Source organism: Peromyscus maniculatus, chromosome 19, assembly GCF_049852395.1.
Source record: "Peromyscus maniculatus bairdii isolate BWxNUB_F1_BW_parent chromosome 19, HU_Pman_BW_mat_3.1, whole genome shotgun sequence".
NCBI classification, from domain to species: Eukaryota; Metazoa; Chordata; class Mammalia; order Rodentia; family Cricetidae; genus Peromyscus; species Peromyscus maniculatus.
In genome coordinates, this window is record NC_134870.1 from 61,261,089 (window position 1) to 61,279,265 (window position 18,177).

At 40.7% G+C, this 18,177-nt stretch overlaps 1 protein-coding gene across 7 annotated transcripts in view; it reads left to right on the plus strand.

The window, feature by feature from the left end:
• The window catches only part of Ccdc68 (coiled-coil domain containing 68), a 58,795-nt gene that overhangs the window by 31,411 nt on the left and 9,207 nt on the right, over nucleotides 1-18,177 (plus strand). For 2 of the 7 annotated variants that reach the window (XM_076555450.1, XM_076555451.1), the window contains exons 8-11: nucleotides 514-619; nucleotides 1,575-1,658; nucleotides 8,151-8,227; nucleotides 9,645-17,226. In XM_076555450.1, coding sequence (XP_076411565.1) covers nucleotides 514-619; nucleotides 1,575-1,658; nucleotides 8,151-8,227; nucleotides 9,645-9,936 — 559 coding nt within the window. In that variant the 3' untranslated portion in view covers nucleotides 9,937-17,226. The other 5 variants (XM_076555452.1, XM_076555454.1, XR_013046165.1 and 2 more) reach the window with 4 other exon arrangements.

The following is an 18,177-nucleotide window of genomic DNA, read 5'->3' on the forward strand; positions in this document are numbered from 1 at the left end:
CGTGGAAAGAAAAACAGATTGACTGTACATTTAACTGCTGTTATTTCCCACTGCCAAGGTTTGTGTTTCTGCTAGGGACTGGGTCCTTTAAAGGAACATATTACAGAAACAGGGCCTCTTGTTTCCTTCTCTATATGACAAGCAGTCTGGCCTCTTGAGCTTCTAGCAATTTGTCAGTCTCAGCCTCCCACATTGCTGTGGAAATACTGGGATTAAACATGCTTACTGCCACACCCAGCTCTACATGTGTCCCAGGAATCCAAACTCAGGTCATTATGTTTATAGGGCAAGCACTTTAGCCACGGGGCTGTTTCCCTTCCCAGAAGCAGCTTTTTACCTGAATGCATATCTCATTCAAGTTCATATGCAAGCTGATCACAGGACTATTCTTTTTTGTGTTTCTTGTGTGGTACATGGATTCCTGGGACCTTAACCACACAAGGCGCAACGTCAGGAGAGCAGGGCTGGTGTAGCAAAAATTCCTTCACTCCCTCCTTTCTGTTCTTTTCTCAGTTGCCAGGGTCTTCAGACAGAGATTTCCATCCTCCAGGAGCAGATCTGTCATCTGCAGTTCGTGATTCACTCCCAGCACCAGAGCCTGCGCAGCATCATTCAGGAGGTCAGAGTAACAAGTGAATCTCTCAGGTAGATGCCAGGTTTCCAGGGCAAAGACCAAACCTGGCCAGTGTGGCAGGCTGAGTCCTGAGACTCACCTTCCCATTGACATATCCCTTAAGTTTCTCAGGGAACCTGGCTCCGAGGCTTTTCTTGCCTATAATGTCAACACCTGTCAGGTTCTAGACCAAGAGAGATTGAGAAACTATGCTTAACTGCTCTTTAGATATTTTAGTGATTTTTGTCCAAGCACAAATGTTCTGAGTCAGATGTTATTCACTGTTTTATGGAAGACTTGGTGCATTAGGAGATTCAAACCTTTCTTAAGTATTGAGCTTTGGGTTGTACGTAATTTTATTTATTTTTTTCAGTATTGCAGATGGACCATGCCACCTTCCATGTGCTAGCTAAATGCTCTAACACTGAGCTGTAGCAACAGCCCTATTTTACATTGTATTTGCGATAGGGTTTTGCTTAATTGACCAAGGTAGTCTGACCTTGTTTCAAAAATCTTCTTGCCTCAGCTTCCTGGGTAGCTAGGATTCTAGATACAGCCAGACTTGACTGTTAGACCTTCATATCCTCATAAGCAGTGACTCTAGGGGGTGTTTGAATGCAGGAAATCGCCTGCACTTTGTTCCTCATCCAGTTCTGCAGGATGAGGTACATGTACATGGTACACACTGTAGCCTTCCCCCACCTAGGCACCTGTTGGCTTTTCTGTAGGTAGGGCTCTCCTAGAGATGAAAATGGAGGGTGGCACCATTTGGTCCTTAACTCCTTGGGTGGCAATTTGGCTTGTGATCTTAAGTGGCCTGCTGGCTCTGCTCATGCTTTGGGATTGTGTCTTTTTTATTTGGTGAATATCATCTGACCACAAAAAGCTGTATAATTCTTGATTTATGTAGCTATTCCCCATGGTCTGACAGGATTTCCCATTTGTTCTTCCTCATTCTTAGATGGAAGGATTAAAAAATACTTTAAAGGAACAAGATAAAAAAATTGAAAATTTGAAAGAAAAGGTCTACATCCTTGAATCTCAGGTAAGAAGAGAACCTGTGTTGTATGTTTCAGTGTTGGTACATGCCGGGGTATGTGTGTGCCTGCAGGTAATGATGTACTACCACGTGTGTATACGCTTGTGCATGCTTGTGTGCCTGTGTGACTTTGATTGTGTCTCTGTGTGATTGCATTTGACTATGTCCGAGTGTCTGTATACAAGCACATGTACCCTGGTGTGTATGCATGTATCTGTAGTGTACATGTATCTACTATGCATGAGAAATTATAGCCTACTTTCAATAGTTATTAAATTGTGGCCATTTATTATTGAACAAACTTTTTATTATTGGCTTTACATACTAAAGAAACGTTAAAGGTTCACCCACATTTTCTCTGGATGCTCACTGTATTGGTAAAACAGGTGATGATCTTGGACTGGAGGCTTGGTTAAGGCTGCCCTTGTGCAAATTTTCTCTAGCCAGATGATGAGGATTCTTGACTCCTTGTTCCCACACATTTTTCTGGCCTGTGACGTCCTTTTCTTTCTACTTTTCTTCATCCATATCATGCTGGCTTCTCAGCTTTGCCTCCGGGCTTAATTGCATCTCAAAGTCTGCTGAAATCATCATGCCTTTCAGTGTTTTGAAAACTCAGTGTAAAATGAGAGACTTTTCTGGAGTTGGTTGTAAAAATGGTGTGAGTTGGTTTTCCTTCCCAGTAGAAGATTCTCCGTGACTGTAAAATCAAGAGCTTCCCATGTGGCAGTTGTAGAAAGAACTGACTTTTAAAAAACTTCGAGTAATTTTACAGTTGTATTAAATTCTACTTTTGTTAGTTTTAACTTAACAATTCATCATGGACAATGATTTTTAAATTAAATGTTGTTGTAAATATTTAAAAAGTCAAAACAAACAAACAAACAAAAAAACAGAGACAACTTATTTTAATTTCCTGTGATAAGATGTTCCAATCCACTCCTTTTCTCTACTGTATACCCCTTCCTGGCTTTTCTTGGTAGATCGCATCTGCCTCACAGGAAGTATGGGAAAGTCCTCAAAAAGTAGAGTCCCTCCAAGGAAGATTTTTGTTATTCAATGAGTTCATTTTAATTTTTCCTAGATTCTGTGCAATGATTTAGTTGTCTCTGAGGTCCAGTAGTAGACCTGGGGAAGTGTGTCTCTTTCCATGTCATTTGCCTTTATATTCCAGTTTCAGCCAGGGATTGTTGACACCCCAGTGAGTGGGGACGTAATCAGACCTGTGCTGCCCCTCAGGGAAACATGTCATTTGGCTACAGACTCTTCACAATGATGTGACAATACCCTTTTAGTGTGTTCCTAGATTTTTTCTGAGTATAGCTGATCCCCAGGGAGTGCTTTTTGTTTTCATTTGTAGACAAGGCTTGGAATCATCTAGTAAGTGTCTTTATGGTCTCCAATTTATTTTCTTCAGTAGATAAATGTTTTCCTTGTCAGTAGGGTAATCATTTCCTTGGAGCTTTAAAAGCCCGAGCCTTGTTAATCAACTGACCTTGAACTTACTACACAGCCAAGAATGACCTTGGATTTCTGATGCTCCTTCTGCCACCTCCTCCGGAGTGTTGAGATTTTAGGCCCGTCGAAGATTTATAATCTGCTTGAGGTGGAACTCAAGGCTTCGTGCGTGCCAGACACTCTGCCAGCTCAGCTACATTAGCTTAATTCATTTATTCAACAAGACATTTTTGTGTATTTGTGTGCAACAATTGGGTCAGGCTTTGCTCGGCTTCATCTAGTTTACATTTCAATTGGGGACTTAGGGAATAAACAAATAATCTTCAGAAGTACTAAGTGCTGCAAGGGATGAGAGGACAGCCTGAGGAGTGAGAGAGGACCAGGTCAGAGAGGGCATCTCAGAGTGGGGGATGTTTGATGAGGTGTCTAAACATAGTGAGCAATGGGCTACGGTGAGCCATTTCCAAGCTTATGCCTAGTGCATTCTTCTCCACAAAGCTCCTAACCTGGATGAAACATACCAGAGTGTACCAGCTAGGAAATAAACTGCTGACTATGAAACTGATGGTATGATTGCATTGGCTGAGACACACACACACACACACACACACACACACACACACACACACACACACACACACACAGAGTCCCCTTCTAAGTAAGTAACCCTTCTAAACACACTGACTTTATAAGCTGTGTAGACAGTATCATCTTTTTTTTTTTTTTTTTTTTTTTTTGAGCTGAGGACCAAACCCAGGGCTGTGCACTTGCCTAGCAAGCGCTCTACCACTGAGTTAAATCCCCAACCCCAACAGTATCCTCTTATCAGCTATACTAGAGACAATTCTTATCTTCTTTAGTCGTCCTAAGCACCTCACTCTCTTTACTCATCCAAGTTACTCCAGAGGAAAGTTTTCATTTATTTATTTGCTTATTATATCTTAAAAGCAATGAAAGGAAATTTAGAGAAGGTAAGAAATCTGTTTAAAGTTGCCCGGGGGTCTTGGTTACTGTTCTCCTGTGAAGAGACACCATGCCCAGCTTTAAAGAAAGCATCTAACTGGGGGTCTTGTTTACAGGGTGACTCCATGCTCATCATAGGGGTGAGGAATGTGGTGTCAGGCAGGAAGGCTCGCATGGCGCAGTAGTAGCTGAGAGCTTACATCCTGATCTGTGGGCAGAAGGCAGAGAGTGAGATTGGGCCAGGCATGGGCTTTTGAAACCTCAGTGTCCACCCTCAGTGACACACCTCTTCCCAAAAGGCCACACCTTCTCTCCTTCCTAAATAGTCCACCAACTGGGAACCAAACATTCAAATGTAGCCTATAGGGACCATTCACATTCCAACCACACTCAGCCAATGGCGGTGTGACACTGAGTTGCCAACTACTTTGGTGTACGAAGTACTGAACATGGGGACTTTCCTCAGTCACAATCTTGGCCTAAGGTATGAGCCTACACTCATTGTGTGCATACGTTATATTTGTCTCATAATAGGAAGACACTGTTTTATTATTAGTCTCTCATATCGGAAATATATCTTCTGGATGAGATGTATATGCTTAACTCTTGAGATTACAGTGAAATAGTGTCTAGTGATTCTGGCCATATTTTCCTTCTTAAAGCTCTCCTCATAGTTCGAATGAACGCCGGAGACAGTGATTCACTCTTAGTCTACTACTTCTCAATGTTGACCAACACTTAAAGGACCTGCTGAGTTTTATCATATTCATCAGCAGGCATATGGGTGCTGATTCCAGGTGGCCTTGGGGATGAAGGCTTTATAGAGCCCACAAGTTCCCAGGTGATGTTGATGACCCCAGGCTTACATGGTAGGAACCACAGCCATGCAATTTCCCCTGTTTTACTTAAAATGCATATTTACTTAAAAAATGCATGTTTATTTTCTACACATTATAAGAGAAGTTTTCAATGCTTCCTTTGGCTTCTTCATATGCTCCTGCTATTGGTTGAGTGTTGTATATGTGACAGGTAGTGGATTACTGGGGGGGCGGGGAGTGTGCGGTAATGAGACTCAATGGTTAGTTCAGTCGACCGTTGATTTTTTTTCTAGTTACACTTTTTACCATACTTGAACTCCTTTTAGACACCCCTAAGTGTCTGTATCTCTTGCAATCACTGGTTATTCACTTTCAAAATAAGGAGGCTGAGCTAAATCTTGTGGTCACGCAGAAAAATAATACCTTGCCGGGAAAAGAAAAAGGGCCGAGGAGTCAAACAGCCTGCCCACATACCAGAGCTGGATATGAAGGCTGCATGCACTACCTATTGTTTACCCAAAGCAGCTACTTTGCCAATTTGAGTTTATTTAGTTTTATTCTGTTAATAAATAATATGTGTATTAATTATATATAATCTGTTCTCTATTATGCAGAATCTTTTAATACCTAATTCTCATGTTGTCTAGAGCTGAGTCAGTCAAATGAAGAAAAGTAATACATATAAAATGCCTGATAAAAGTCTTAGATGCTGGGCATTCATTAATTTTCTTACTGATAGATTTCTTTTTGATAGATTTCTATCAAAAATCTAATGTCTGTTTCTCAAAACTTTACATTTTGGTGTTGGATTTCTCTAAATCAGTGGCATTTCTGAACCAATATGTACCATCTCAGAAATTCTTTAAACTTAATCATATGATTTGAAAAGAACAGCCTCTGCTATCATTATTTCACCTAGTTCTGTGTAAGTCCCAGACACTTTAAAATCCTTTGGACCTTTCATACAGGCACATCATATGTTCTGTTTAAATCCACTCTCCCTCTTCTAACTCTTTCAATACCCCCTCCCACTTTTCTCTACCAACTTCCTGTGCTCTTTTTTAAACACACTGAGGCCACTTAGTGCTCTCAGTATGAGCATGGCTGTAGGATCAGTCATGGGAGCATAAACAAGATATAACAGGGTCACATCCCTAAAGAAAACTGTCAGCATCCCTCTCCCATCAGTCACTAGTAGTCAATAGCTCCTCAGCTGGAGGTAGGACTTCATGGGCCCCTCCATGGATTTGAATCCATGTTGGTATTTTGATTGGCTTGATCTTATGAAGGTATTATGCATACAGTCAGAGCCACTGTGAGTTTATATGTACAATGTCCTTGTTGTGTCTAGAAAACATATCAGTCCTCCACTGTCTCTGGCTCTTAGAATTTTTCTTCATCCCTTTCTGTGATTATCTCTGAGCCATGGGGGAAAGAGGTGTGAGTTAGATGCCCCATTTAGGGCTGAGCACTCCACAGTCTCTTATTGTCTGCACTTTGACTAGGTATGAGTCTGTTAATCACTATCTATTGCAAAAACAAGCTTCTTTGGTGATGATGGAGAGATGTACTAATCTATGGATGTAATATCAAATAGGGAGAAGTTTAATACTATGCTCATTTAGCAGAGTAATAGTAGGACATTTTCCTTTGGGACCTATGACCTAGTGATCCATGGGTTCTTGCCCCAGTTAACAGTATTAGGCATGAGTTTCATCTTGTGGAGTGGACTTTAAATCCATTCAGAAGCTGGCTGGTTGCTCCCGTAACATTCATGCCACTATTACACCAATGAGCATATCTTATCAAGACAGTTGTTATTATAGCCTCCAAGGTTCATAACTAAGGAAAACTCTTGACTTGCTTTCTTCCTCAGTGGAGTACAGAACACCTTCCAGCACATGAAAAGTAAACAGTAAGAATGAAGCTTCCAGGTCATCATTTCTAGGTTTCTCCATGTTCTACAACTTGGGTATATGGTGTCTTCAGGAATAGGATCTTACCACCAAGTTCTGGAGAGTTACCAGGAGCAATACCAATGGCTGCAATTTTTTGGAGGGGGAGGTCTGCGGTATACTAGTGACCAACAGCTGGAAAAGATGTAACCCATACCTGGCAATGGATTTTTTTTTTTTTGTTTGGTAGCATATGACATCTTAGAAAGGAATTATCTCCCTGGGTAGGGCTCAATTCTGTAGATGTGTATGATTAGAAAAATCTTGAGTTTAATGACATCTGACCTGTCATTGCAGCCAAGTGGCAACTCAACATGGGTGCTGATCTTTCACTTTTTAAAGTTCCATGTTCCAGATATGTGAAACGATTATACCGGCACCTTTCAGTCTCGCTAGGAGTAAGTTTGCTGCAGTCATTCTCTTAGAATATAGACAAGAGATAGTCAAATCCACCCTGAAAGCTGGATGGCATAGCAGAATGTTATCTTTTCGTGATGAAAATGCTAAGTAGACTATTATAACAACTAGTTGTCTATAACACTTAACACCTGTAATGGAGACTGTCTGAATGAGTAATTTCTATACCTTTATGTCATTTCAAACCTGGAAAGAAAGTGCTCCTGTGGGGTATCTGCTATAAAGATGACAAAATTAGACATGCAGAAGCTAAGTAAGCCAAATGACACTGCACAGATGGTGACTGACACTACTGGAAATTATACCTGGTAACATCTTCTCTTACCTGCTGTCAGGTGTTGTATTGTCTCCTAGAGTTATGTAATTATATAATAATACCTATCAAATAGATTGAAGATGTGATCATATGTTTTTTTTTTATTATAGTGCTTATATAATAGAGGTAAGACTGATATCTTTATCAGGAGTATAGATATAAAGAATATCAACTTTCAAGGAGAAACTTGAAGATGAAGACACCATGAACTATTAAGGAGAGACTGAACCTATTTTTACAGAGTTTATAATCAAGTGGTTGCATCAAAAAGATAATTATGTAATCAGCATCATGTGTATCTCTAGGATTATTTTCATTTGCCCATGTAAAGAAATCTCTATAAACTCAAATAGTTTGGAAAGATGAATTGCAGGGTATATTTTAGCCCCTTGATGCATTGTGTACTTTTCAGGGTGGATTTAATATTGTTTTCCTTGATTCTAATAAAATAAGCACAGCAAACTTACTCAGTTGGTGTGAGGCAGATGGGGAATAGAGATGAGGCATTGAAGATGTAGGCAATATGCAGGTTTGCTGTCTGATCCCTCTGCCTTTTGCTTTCCACTTTTAGAATAAGGAACTGAAAACCAAGGTGGCATGTTGGACTGACACTCCTAAGACATCACTATCTAAGGCTGTTTCTACAGGGTAAGACCTTGTTCCCCTCAGCCCCATCTTCCACCTTAAATTGTGTCTTGAGAGACATCCTCAGAAGTGTGTCTCCTAAGTTACTCTAAATCCATCAGGTTCGTGATGAAGATTAACCACCACACCATCCACTGCCCAAATACTGATCAGAATTGTTCATTTTATCCACTACTGCCTACTTGAAATTGGATATATTAGCACTTACTAAGTAAGTGCATACATTGTATATCTTTCCCGCTTCTTTGCCTTAAAACAAGGCCAACCTTAACTTTAGCACTTTTTTCAAATATTGTACATACTTTTCCTGCATTCTCCTTCTTCCTCAGCTGCTCTGTTCTTTGTGCCATTAATGGATGTTTTAATCACGAGTTGTTAGTACTTACTAAAATTTTCTTGTCACTCCTCAATCAAATAGATTGTAAATATTCCCAGAAAACCACCAAGTCCTCCTATTTCTTTTTCTTTTTTTTTTTTTATACTCCTAAGAACATGTAACTTCAGCAACAACCAGCTCCAAATGGATGATTTCAAGCAGGGGTGATGACCCAAGAAAGCAATCAAAATGATACTTAAAACCAGACACATTTCTTTGTGTATGATATTTATTGTTGTTGGCTGATTCAGAATTTGAATCTGGGCTTGAACCTCATTTCCATAAGCTTTAGGAAATGATCACTTAAGAGAAAGCATAGCCTGTAATTACACGAATCGTTTAAAAAGTGATTAAAAACTTCCTGTTCTAGCTACTTTTGAATTCCACTGTCTGCTCCCTGCAGGGAAGAATCTCATTTTCTTAGACTCTTGGGCACAAGGCCTGAGGTGGAAAAATCAGGCTCACTATGATTAACATCAGTCTAGAAATTCAGACAGATTCATCTCTCTCTTTAAAACTCCTGGCGACAATGATTCAGTTTGCTAATGATGTACATAATTAGAGAGTGGAGATGAAACCACTCTGAATCAAGTCCTCTCAGATCTCCAGGTGCTAAATTCTCAAACTTGCTGGTCACTAGCAGTGCAACTTCTCCAAAGAAAGGAAGCCCTAGAGGCACTCCTGCTGAGGACAATTTCAAGAGTCATGTCATATTGCCTGAGTTAAGTTTTTGTTGTCTAGTATTGAGCCATTAACCAGAAACTTTTGACATGCCTGGACAAATTTTGAGTTATCAGAAAATAACTTAACATTTCCTTATCTTTCTGCTACAGTGACCACTAGTAACAATGTTTTGTGGTTAGGTTGCTTGGTTGGGTTGCTTGGCAACTCAACAGTCCCCTGATCTTTTCCCAAAGAAAGTTTCCTGGTCTGCTTACTATAAAACCCACCTGAGAAAATAAAATTTTGCAGCTTGATCAGAATACTGTCTTGCTGTCAATTCTTTGTGTCTCTTGTCCCTTCATTCGCCATTCCGCCTTTTAGGGTCTCTACTGAAGATCCCGCTGGCCGGGAAAACTGGCGCCCAATGTGGGGCTCTGGGATGTGGAACAGTGATGAATGTCATCACAGACCAAGGCAGGCCTGCCTAAGAGTTGGACCATCGTGGAAGACGGCTCCACGAGCGAAGGTCCGGTCAGTGATCGCCACGGAAACCCCCGGCCGTGAGTCAGATCTGAAGATGGCTCTACAAGCAAAGGTCCCAGCAGTGATCGCCACAGAAACGCCTGGCCGTAAGTCAGATCTGAAGACCGCTCCACGAGCCCGGCGGCCATGAGTCAGATCTGAAGACGGCTCCACGAGGGAAGGTCCGGTCATTGATCGCCACTTAAACACCTGGCTGTGAGTCAGATCTGGAGAAGTTTTAACGTGACAACGCAAGGTAAGTTTACCATGGGACAAGCATTTAATAAACAGGATTTGTTTATTTCTGGACTGAAACAGTCTCTCAAGACACAAGGAATTAGGGTTAAAAAGAAAGACTTAAAAAAATTTCTTGACTATATTGGAGATGTCTGTCCTTGGTTTCCCCAAGAAGGAATCATAGATGAAAAACGCTGGAGATGGGTTGGTGACTGTTTAAATGATTTTTACCAGACCTTTGGTCCTAAAAAGGTCCCTGTCTGTAGTGGGTAGCCATTCCAGCTTGGATCTGGAAGTTCTAACCCCCACTGAGACTCTGGCAACTGTCACGCCTACGAGGCGGGGCGAGGGGAGGCACCTGGAGACCCGAGAGCTGGATGGGCCAGCGCTCTCTCTGTACGCTCTCTCTGTGCTGGGATGCTGAACAGTGAAGGTTGACTGAGCAGAGCTCCGGAGAACACCGCTGGACTGTGATACACCTTCCCCAGACCCTGGGACCTACCTATTACTTAATTTGTGAATTACGCCATCTAGAAAAGTTGTGGTTCCAATTCAATTATAAGCCAAGCTGGCTTTGGAGATGGAATTGGCTCACTCCTTCTCTAAACCCAAGCATATTGCTAAAAGAAAAGTTTGAGAGATTCTTCAGTCCCGTATTAGAAGAACCCTCTGGTGTGAGACAGAAGGAAACCAATAAAAAGGGACCATTGTCTTCTAAATTCTAATTCTCTCCATGCTTACTCTTGATTTCTCAGAATCCTTTTTTACATGCCATGTCCTCTTTAAATCCAAACCTCCCATTTTTGATAACAAATAAGTTTTTCCAATAGTAGTGTCAGAAGTCTCCAGAAGGAAGATGGGTCCCCAACAGCAACAACTCTTTAGTTACTCTAAAACTTGCTGCAGAACCTACAGTTAGTCTAACTGAGATTTAACTATCTGAGCTTTCTCACAGTACCCAACAGAGATAACATCACCCCCTAAACGACAGGAAGCAATTCTAAGAAAACGACGCCCCTTCTCCCTTAGGTTTCATAATTCTCAGGGTTATGGATGACGGTTATAGGGTTGGGGGTGGAAGAAAATATTGGACTCAGTATTGTAAAAAAAAAAGGGGGGGAGAAGAAATGGAACGGATAGGTATAAGATATGATGGTAAATCATTGTATATACTAGTAAACAAATTTAGTAAAATAGCAATGTTAGATAATTTGCACTGTAATTTGTACTGTTATAGATTCTTATATGTTGGTACAAATGTAAACTATTTTTATACTCCTGTTTAAGATAATTTGTATATTGATACAAATACAGAACTATATTTGTTATAATGTACATATATTTCTACTCTTATTTGAAACATTTTTATATTGATACAAATGTAAATTTATATCTGTCATACTTTATATATGTTCTACTTCTGTTTAGGATATTCAGTATATTGATATATATTTAAGATTATTGTCATATTGCATATCACACTATATATTCCTACCTCTGTTATAAATATCTTGTGTATTGTCACAATTTTGAAGTCATCGTTCTTCACCATACATTTGCTTATAGACTGTTTACCTTGTTTACGTGAAACCTTAGTCCTTAGGTTATTTCGGTAGATAAGACTTACAGATTTTCAGTCGCCTATGCCTGTCATCTCTATAGTTATGTTAGTTAGGTTATCCAGATTTATAGATACATAGGTCAGATGGACAGGTAATCTTCAAACACTTCATAGACCTAGAGAATATGGCATTTAAATAACTTAGAATTCTGTTGACGTGAGATATAATTGTTCCTGGCTGCACCAATTGATCCCGAGAGAATGTTGGGCTTCTAAGACATTTCCATTTGGAAGTTTGTCTTTTTGGCACAAAATGGCCTACTGGGCAAAGAACTGCCCTTGCCTTGATGGCTGACAGTACAAATGCAATGCTGTCCTTTCTGGACAAGCGGGACACAAGGAAAGCGACCACTGTACTCTGCCAAGATAGGGTAAGATGGTCTTTCAGAAATCCTGCTTCTGAAAATGGTCTGTCAGATACTCTAGGCCTGTAGCCAATTTGAATGCACCAACAATGCTGAGAAACATTAGGTGACTGTCCAGGCTGCCAGCTGTCTTGGTCTACTCTTGCAAGATTCCTGAAAGTTGCTTGCATCCATCTACCATTTCTCAGGTACCATTATGTTCCTTCTCAGGTCTTTGATGGGATTGAAGACTAGCAGTTATAGTTACAACTTAGTATATATAATATCTTAGATAGAACATATTAAGTATTAGATTCAGTTTCTTTAGGATAGGACACCTTTGAATGATCTTTATAACATGCCATTTACCTATGCTCTACACGTCTCTGGATTTTAGTATGTGTTTCTTGCTTGATATTGTTTGCATTGGTTGTAGTTACATCTTATCTAGGTCATTATCCCTCATTATTTCTGGACAATATTTGATAACCATTCCTTTGTATATAGTCTTGTATTAGTTTAGAACCTTCTTATTTAGACAAAAAGGCGGAGATGTAGTGGGTAGCCATTCCAGCTTGGATCTGGAAGTTCCAACCCCCATTGAGACTCTGGCAACTGTCACGCCTACGAGGCGGGGCGAGGGGAGGTGCCTGGAGACCCGAGAGCAGGATGGGCCAGCGCTCTCTCTGTGCGCTCTCTCTGTGCCAGGATGCTGAATGGTGAAGGTGGACTGTGCAGAGCTCCGGAGAACACCGCTGGACTGCGATACACCTTCCCCAGACCCTGCGACCTACCTTTCACTTAATTTGTGAGTTACACCATTAAATAAATATCCTTTTAAAGATGTGGAGTGGCCAAAATAATTACTCCAATACCTGTCCAAACCTTTTCATACTGGAATTTAATTAATGATGTCTTAAAAACTTATAATCATTCCTCTGATGTTCAAAAATTAATTAAGGAGGGAGAAAAAGCCTTAAAAGAGTCCTCCCGTCCACCCACTGTCTGTCATTCTGTCAGTATTAATATTCCTGAACTACCCATGTGTAAAATTGTTCCAGCTGCCCTGTCACCCCCCCCCTCCTCCTCCGCTTTTCCTCACAGGATGTATACCCTTCCCTCAAAAATGTTGATGATGATTTAACCCCAGAGGAGAAAGCCTCCTTAGAGGAAGAAGGTGCCAAGTATAATAATCCTGATTGGCCCCCCTCCTCAAACATGCCCACCACCAAACCTTCTCTTTTAAACCCCCTCCCTACCAGTTTCCATCACAGGGTGTGATGGCCTCTGCTTCACCCTTTTGTGTACCCATTATTGAGGATGAGGAAACCTCTGCCCTGTTACAAAGAGCCAAGAGCCTTCTCCTCACTGAGGTTTTCTCCCTCAGGGATGTCCTCCAAAAGCTCAAACATCTTCAACTCATAAAAGAACTCCGTGCTGTTGATAAAGAATTAACCACATTAGCCTTAAAATCCCAAAGAGACCTTAAAAATAGCCCAGGGGAATACTAAAATCAGCCCAAAAAAGGTGCCCACAAAAACAAATCTAAAAAGGGTTCCTCCTGCTAAAGCTTCTCACTCTCTTTATGCCTTCCTAGTAACTCGTAGCCAGACTGCTAAAGAGCCTGACTCAGCTGCGGGAGTTACAAGCGCATCACCCCCTGATACTGAGGGTGAAGCATTCAAACACTCAGATAATGAATGTAACAGATCTGAGGGCTCCGACTCTGAGGATGAGGCCCTCGATACTTCCCAAATATACAAACACCTCAGTCTTAAATATCTTTAAAAACTTAAGGCAGCAGTTGCCAATTATGGCCCTACAGCTCCCTTTACTTTGGCCCTTTTAGAAAATGTGAGTGACCATTGGCTTATACCTAATGATTGGTATTTCCTGGCTAGAGCTACACTTTCAGGTGGAGATTATGTTTTATGGAAAACTGATTTTACTGAAAATTGTAGGGAGATGGCTCAACGCAATACAAAAAAAAAAAAAAATCCTCCAAAAGATGGACTCTTAAAAAGCTCCTGGGTAACAGCCCCTATGAGAAAAATAAAACTCAAGCCCGCTTTGCTCCAGGCTTATTAATACAAATTCAAAATACAGGTCTAAAAGCCTGGAAACATTTGCCCCCTAAAGGGTCAGCTACCACCTCCCTGACAAAGATTCGGCAGGGGCCTGATGAGCCTTATAGTGACTTTGTCAGCCACCTAAATGACACTGCTGAGCGGCTTCTCGGCGATGGAGAAAATGAAAACGCTTTTGTAAACATCTAGCATTTAAAAAACGCCAATCCTGCCTGTCAGGCTGCCATTCGTCCCCATGGCGCTAAGTCTGAACTTTCTGATTATGTCAGGCTATGCTCAGGAATTGGCTCCGCCCATGCCATGGGGCTCGCCATCCGAGCTGAGCTGCCCTCCGTGCAGCCAACAAAGACCCTAAAACCTGCTTTAACTACAAACAACCTGGGCATTTCTCTGGAGAATGTACTGTGCCTCCTGCAGCTCCCGATGAGCGCCCTCCCCCTACTTCTCTCTGCGGCAGGGGCAAACATTGGGCTTCAGAATGCAGATCCAAAACAAATGCACAGGGTCAACCATTACTTCCTAAACAGCAGGGAAACTTCCAGAGGTGCCAGCCCCTGGCCCCCACCCAGAGGACAACCTCAGGGGCTATCAGGTTTGTCCCCCCTGCCCAGACTCAGCCACTCCCTAACCCCACCAATCCATTTCAGATCTCTGGAGAGCAACCGCAGGGAGTGCAGGACTGGACCTCTGTTCTACCACCCAGTCAATATTGAACCCTGGAATGTGCCCTCAGCTCCTAAATACCGGAGTCCATGGCCCCTTACCTCACGATACCTTTGGCCTAATCATTGGAAGAGCTAACACCACCCTTCAAGGGATTCAAATTTTCCCAGGGGTTATTGACAATGATTTTACTGGAGAACTTAAGATTCTTGCCTCTACAAGTACAGGCATGATTACTATCCAGCCAGGCACCCGCATTGCCCAACTCCTATTGCTTCCTCTCCGACATTCAAACCTTAAGTATAAAAAATTTGCCCGGTGCGAGGAAGGTCCAGGTTCCTCCGATGTTTATTGGTTTCAACAAATTTCCCAATCCCGCCCCCTCTTAACTCTCAAGCTTAATGGCAAAACCTTCCAAGGAATTTTGGACACAGGAGCTGATACCACTGTTATATCCCATAGAGATTGGCCCACTTCATGGCCTCTTACCACATCCCACACCCATCTTAAAGGTATTGGCCAGACTTCAAACCCTCAACTGAGTTCACAAGTCCTTAGATGGACTGATAAAGAAGACAATTCTGGTACTGTTACACCTTTTGTTGTCAATGGCCTACCTGTTCATCTCTGGGGTCAAGATATTCTTACCCAAATGAATGTCATCATATGCAGTCCCAATGAAACTGTCACCAATCAGATGCTTAAACAAGGTTTCCTTTCTGACAAGTTCTTAGGAAAAAATTCTCAGAACATTAAAACACCTATCCCAATATCTGTTAAAAATGATAGGGCTGGATTAGGGTCTTCTCAAAATTTATCCTAATGGCCATTGACATTCCTGTACCCCATACAGATAAAATTACCTGGAATACAAATGATCCTGTTTGGGTTGATCAATGGCCTTTAACAAAAAAAAAAAAAAAAAAAAAAAAAAAAGGTTGCGGCTGCTATGGAGTTAGTACAGGAACAACTTGCCGCAGGTCATATCGAACCAACAAACTCCCCATGGAATACACCTATTTTTGTTATTAAAAAATATAAAAAAATAGAGATTATTACAAGATCTTAGGGCCATAAATAAGGTCATGGCTCCTATGGGTGCCTTACAGCCTGGCTTGCCTGTTGCTGGCGAGCTTCTCTCCAGGTTTCACCAAGCCCCGCAGTCCAACAATCCAAGTATAAAATAATCACTCAGACTCTTATATTACTTATAAACTGTATGGCCGTGGCAGGCTTCTTGCTAACTGTTCTTATATCTTAAATTAATCCATTTTTATAAATCTATACCTTGCCACGTGGCTCGTGGCTTACCGGTGTCTTTACATGTTGCTTGTCTTGGTGGTGGCTGCAGTGTCTCTCTCTCTCCTTCTTCTTGTTTTCCCAATTCTCCTCTCTCCTTGTCCTGCCTATACTTCCTGTCTGGTCACTGGCCATCAGTGTTTTATTTATATAGAGCGATATTCACAGCATTTCCCCTTTCTTCTTTTTTTAAAAAGGAAGGTTTTAACTTTAACATGGTAAAATTACATATAACAAATCAATTATCAAGCAAGAATTACAGTTACAATATTAAAGAAGATGTCCTATCTATCTTATATTTGTGAGTTTAAGGTTTTATATCTAACTTATCTTTTATCATAACTGAGGAAATTACAGCTATCTAGTCTTCAACCACATCAAAGACCTTAGAAGGATATAATATTACCTGAGAAATGGGAGAAGGAGGTATATAACTTTCGGGAGTCTTGCAGGGTAGACAGACAGCTGACAGCCTGGACAGTCACCTAATGTTCCTTTGTAAAGTTGGGGCATCTGTCTTTAGCTCACAGGGCTAGAGTCTCCCGTCATTTTTTTTTTTCAGTGTCCTGTAGAATGTCTGGCAGTTTTTTCTGCGAAGCGGGAACCTGAAGGACCATCTTGTCAAGCAAAGTTGAGTGGTCATCCTTCCATGGGTCTTGCATGTCCAGTCGATCAAGCAGTCCAGGCAAGAACAGTTTCTTGCCCGAATGGCTATCTTTGCCAAGGTGAAGATAAACTCCATATGGAGTGTCTTTCGATGTCCATCCTCCTCTCAGAAGTAAATCTAGTGTTGTCAGGAGTAGACATGTCTCACTGTCCAGAATGTCTAAATTTTTAATACATTTTAAATGCCATATTCTGTAGGTCTTTGAAGTGTTTAAAGACTACCTATCTATCTGAAATATATCTATGTATACCTAGAAGACTTAACTAACATGGCTATAAATATGATTATCATAGATGACTAATTATTAATCTATTTCTTAATTATCCATTACAATTTTAAATGAGTTATATAAACATAATACCTCAGACAAGAATAGAAATATATATACAGTATAACAAAATTAACTTCAAGTTTGTATCAATAAACTAAAATTTATACCAATGTACAACATTTTAAACATAAACTAAAATCTATACCAATGTAAAACATTTTAAACAAGTTGTTCTTTAAAAGTAGGTTCATTAATCTACCCTTTTATCTTATCATCTCTATATCCTATAATATATATATCATATCTCCTTTTCCTTTTTAGAAAGAGATGACATTTATAATCAACCTGTTTTAAATAAAAATATTGGTTTTTCTCTGTCCCGCACCAGAGGGCTCTTCTGATTTGGGACAAAGAATCTCTTAACCATTTTTTTAAAGCAATATGTCCGAGTTTAGAGGGGGAGTGAGCCAGTTCCACCTCTAAAGCCAGCTTGGTATATTTGGGAATTTGGGCATAGCATCTCTTACTACTTCCTGCTGGAGGGGGGTGCTGTATCTTATGGGGATGTAAAGAAAATTTTAGGCTTATGGGGTAGTCCATGAGGCTGTATTGTGTGAGCCAGTTGCCTTGAAACCTTTCTGGATGTTAGATTATCTGGGCCATGGTGTCATTGGAGACCTTTTAGGGGGTCTTGGCTGGTGAAACCTGATATATCTTAATCTGGAACAAATCCATAGCCTCTGGCTTTCTGTGGAAACAAAAGCAGAACTTCTTTTCCAAAGCAACATATCCTTACATTTAAATTTTGAAGTCAAGGTACCTTTAAAATATACATATTGGTTTAATTTAACATCTTTTTCAATCAAATGTTTTTTTGCAGTTAAAAATCCCAAAGACAACACAATCCAGATTCTCTGTGTAATATTTATCTTTATGTGGCTTTTTTATATTAATTTATCTTTTTTTGTCTCTTTTAAGCCTATGTATATTTTTATAAACATTGTAAACTATTTTATCTGAATCAGTCTTATTGTGAGCCTATTGCTTTAAACTGCAGCATTCTAAGACTAAAACAGTGCTGTGGCTGCTGTCTCCGCCCACTTCAGCTTCCAAACATGGCCATGGTACGTTTTCCGCCAGTTCTGTGAGTCATCAAGTCTCAGAAATAGTGGGTCTACGCTTTTATCAAAGCAGCGTGTAGCC